We start from the raw sequence: 4,217 nt of genomic DNA, 5'->3' as shown, positions 1-4,217 counted from the left end.
TCCGCTAGATTAGAATTGGTCGCCACTGCTTTGATGATAACCTGGGAATCCCCAAAGACATTTGCCTCCTTGAGGCCCAGCTCTTTGAGAAGTTTGATTCCTTGAAAAAGGGCCATTGCTTCAGCTTGTATGCTTGAGGAATGGCCTAATCCCCAGGCAAATCTGTGCGGAGATGTTTCATCTGGTTTTATGATGAGCCCTCCAGCTCCAACAATTCCTGGATTTCCTTTGGCTGCCCCATCAAAGAAGAGAGAGGGAAGTGTTTGTTTGGACAGCCAAGATTGAAAATCTTCTTCGTTTTTCCTGATTTTCCAGTCTTTGAGAGAAGTAGATGTGCTTTTCGATTTTTGAAATTTGAAATTGAGGGCAGCTCCCAAATCAATGTCTTGTTGGCTTAGATTTGTATCATCTCCTTTGTCTCCCAGCCACTCAACTAGCTGACATTTCACTGAATTGGCAACTATTCTGAAGTCTTGTTCCTTATTTCGGAATATCCTTCTATTCCTTTCCAGCCAGACTTGCCAGCTGATGAATTTAGGCAGAGCACTCCAAGCTGCCCTGACTGTTTTATTTTTTGGATTTGGGCCTGGATATCTGGCCATCCAGCCCGCAAACAGGTCTGGAACAGAGGAAGGGAAGATGAAATTATAATTCCAAGAACCAAGAAGCTCCTGCCAGATGAAAACTGCAAATTTGCACTCTATCATGAGGTGAAGGGCGGATTCCAAGCTTTCCTTGCAAAGCGAGCATCTTGAAGGTCTAGAGATGCCCCTTTTCTGTAGCCTGTCGTTAGTTAGAATCTTTTGGTGGCAAAGAAGCTAGCAGAAGTGATCAACTTTTGGAATTGAAGGGAGATTCCAAATGCCTACCCAGGGCGCTGGATTGGGAGGCACGTGAGGCCGCTCCAGGCACTTACCGTAGCCCTGAGCCACCGTGTAACCTACCAGATTCGAGCCCCAACCTCTCACGTCCTGTCTGCCTGCGTGAATTGGAGCCAGCCCGTGCATCATCGTGGTGAACATTGCCAATTCAGTTTGTAAGGCGGGTGGAACTGGGAGCTGTTTCCAGCCTGTCCAAACGTCACCATTCCAGTTCGAGAGGTCCCATAGCGTTCTAATGCTAGCTTCTGTCATCCATCGTTTCAGCTCCGTCATGGATCCTGACTCTGCCAGCGAGGGTCTATTTAGAATTATGTCATTCCACAGGTTAATGCATTTCCCATTTCCTGGAATCCAAAAGGAATGGTTTCTTATCAGTGAGCCAATTTTGTTGCTAATCATGCTGAAAGGGGTTCTGAATTGATTTTTGGGTTGATCCAGGCATCTAAGTCTCGATCCTCTGAAGTATTTCCTCCACAGTGCAAATTGGACCCAACCTGGATTTGGAGCTATGATTTTCCAGATCAATTTGGCTCCCATGGCTAAGTTTTGAACACTGAGGTCTTTGAAGTTCAGTCCTCCCTCCTGAATCGGTCTGGTGACAATTTCCCAGTTGACTAGGGGAATCCTCTTCTCATTTTGTTTACCTCCTTTCCAGAAAAATTTTCTTATTAGCTCCTCCATCTTTTTAATGATTCCCACAGGCGCCAAGAGAATAGAGAATTTGAATAGCGGAAGGTTGCTAAGCACTGCTTTAATGAGCACTGATTTTCCAGCGATGTTGAGCCAGGAGGATCCCCAGGCCTGCATTTTTGCTTTGAATTTGTCTATCTGGGGATACCGGTCTTTGCTCAAGGCCCTCTTGTGAAATATGGGCAACCCAAGATATTTAAATGAGGACCAAGAAGTAGAGGCTGCAAAGCCTAGACATCTGGAAATGGAGCTTGCAGTTGAAGCAGGGATATTCCAACAGTAGATATGGCATTTGCCATTATTTAATACACTGCCCGAAGCCTTACAATAGTCTTCCAACACTTCTTTAAATTTAATTGTTGAATGTGGAGTTGCAGCCCCCAGCAGCAAGGTATCATCGACAAAGAGGGCATGGTTGATGCTCTTTACCCCTCTTGCAATGCACAGGCCAGCGTGTCTTGCTCTTGCTATTTTTTTTCTAAATAGAAGTTGAGGAAAGAAGCCTATAGCACGAATAGTAGGGGTGAGAATGGACACCCCTGCCTCAGCCCTCTAGGGGCTTTGAAAAACTCAGCAGGCCTACCGTTCACTAGGGGGGAAATCCAAGGTTCCGAAATAAAGGCTCTAATCCACTTGATGAAATTTTGACCGAACCCTAGTTTATGCAACACATCAAATAAAAAACTATGTCTAACATGATCAAAAGCATTTGCTAGATCCAGTTTAATAACCATACCTTTTTCCTTTCGGTGAAGGCTGGAATGAATCGCCTCTTGGACCAGAACGAAGTTGTCCACAAGCTGCCTTCCATGAACAAATCCACCTTGGTTCTCCGAGATGATTTTGGGGAGAATTTTCTTCAACCTATTAGCTATCACTTTGGTTATCACTTTGTACCCAATATTGCATAAGGAGATTGGGTGAAATATGCTGAAAGAATTTGCACCTTTTTCTTTAGGGATGAGGGCGAGAAAAGTTGAATTTGTGCAACCTCCAATTTTCTGACATTCTTGGGATTTCTGGATCATTTTGAGGAACTCCTTCTCTACAATCTGCCAACAGGTCTAGAGGAATCTAGGAGTAAAATCGTCCGGTCCCGGGGCATTATCGGGGTCCATTGCGAAGAGGGCCTCCCTGACTTCATTTTGGGTGATTTTGTCTTCAAGTGCCTGTTTCATTCGGGAAGTAATAAGGCTGGGGACAGTGTCTAGCAGAATATCGTTTTGACCAGCCTCTATGTCTTCCCTATACAGCTTCTCAAAATGCTCTGAGGCTGCCTTTTTGATGCTGGAAAAATCCTTCAGGGTGCAATTATCTTCTTTTATTTCAGAGATGGAATTGCGGCCTTTCCTAGCTTGGGCTTGTTTATGGAAAAAGGAGGAGTTTCTATTGCCAGATTTGAGCCAAAGACTCCTGGACTTGAGCCTCCAGTATTCTTCTTCTGCCAGACAGGCCTTGTGGAAATTTTGCTGAAGCTGGGCCTCCTTTTCCAATTCATCTTTAGTAATTTCAGCTGCTTCTAGATGGAGATGCTGATTTTCTAGAGCGCTTTGGATTTTTTTCCTTTCAGCAGCAGGGTTGGGCAAGGTCTTAGCCCAATTTTTCAGCATGGCTTTTACCCTTCTAAGTTTTTCCTCCCAAACAAAAAAACGGAGCCCTTGACTGGATCTTTCCAGCAGTCTCTGACCTTTTCCATGAAGTCTGCCTCTTTGGTCCAGAGTGAGCTGAATCTGAAAGGTATAGGCCCCAGATCCTTGGGGGTCAGCAGCTCTAGGCTAATGGGCTTGTGATCTGAAACACTGCTGTGGAGAATGCGCATTCTAGCCTCTAATCCAAGAAGTAGGAAGGAACTTTGAACCAAAAATCTATCAAGTCTTGCTGCTATGTAACCTGGACCAACTCTCTTATTTGACCAAGTGAACTTACCAGTAATCGACTTAATGTCTATCAGATCCCAATCCTACATGAGGTCTTCGGCTAATTCTCTTGCCGAATCCTTGACGATACAGCCTCCTCTTTTTTCTGACGAGAGGAGTGTGAGGTTGAGATCTTCGGCTATGATTATATTTTCGAGATTCTCTAGATCTGCCAGGGTTTTTATGGAGTCCCAACATATTTTTTTCTCACCTACATTGTTAGGAGCATAGACATTGAACAGGCAAATAATTTCCTTAGATTCTCTATGCTGCACTTTTAAAATAATCCAATGAGTATTCAGGGACTCAAAGATTAATGAGAACTTATTTGGATTCCAGAGCGACCCAAGTCCTCCCGAAGCTCCACAGGCAGAGGTTGCATGTGCTCCATCTTTATTCCAAAATTTTTTGCTTGTTTGGAGGAAAGCTGAGTCCTCCAACTTAGTCTCCTGGATGAGAAGGATGTCCGGGGCTTGCAGTCTTATTAAACTTTTCATTGCTTCTTCCTTAGCTTTGGTGCCCAATCCCCTACAATTCCAGGAGACTATCTTCATCATTTAATTTTGCTGGAGTGGGCTCCTTTGGAACCGTGGGCTTGATTCCTCGTCGTCTTCGGGGTTTTTGCCAGTGGTTTCTCGAGTGTTGGTTGACTACCCTAAAGTTTGTCTTTATAGGTTTCTTGCTCTCTTTTTTCCTTTGCAGACTTGCGTCCTCTTGTGGATCTTCTGGG

General features: G+C 44.5%; 1 protein-coding gene across 1 annotated transcript; it reads right to left on the bottom strand.

Annotated features, from left to right (window-relative positions):
- Positions 1 to 2,635: 2,635 nt before the first annotated feature.
- On the bottom strand, positions 2,636 to 3,181 carry LOC149236237 (uncharacterized). Its single transcript, XM_089368819.1, has one exon. The coding sequence runs from the start codon at positions 3,179 to 3,181 to the stop codon at positions 2,636 to 2,638; it is 546 nt and encodes a 181-aa protein (XP_089224945.1).
- Between the last annotated feature and the right edge of the window lie 1,036 nt (positions 3,182 to 4,217).

This window comes from Pinus tabuliformis, chromosome 8 (genome assembly GCF_031772625.1).
Source record: "Pinus tabuliformis cultivar Carrire ecotype Pingquan chromosome 8, CPIR1, whole genome shotgun sequence".
Classification (NCBI taxonomy): domain Eukaryota; kingdom Viridiplantae; phylum Streptophyta; class Pinopsida; order Pinales; family Pinaceae; genus Pinus; species Pinus tabuliformis.
This window is presented reverse-complemented; position numbering and strand designations above follow the sequence as displayed.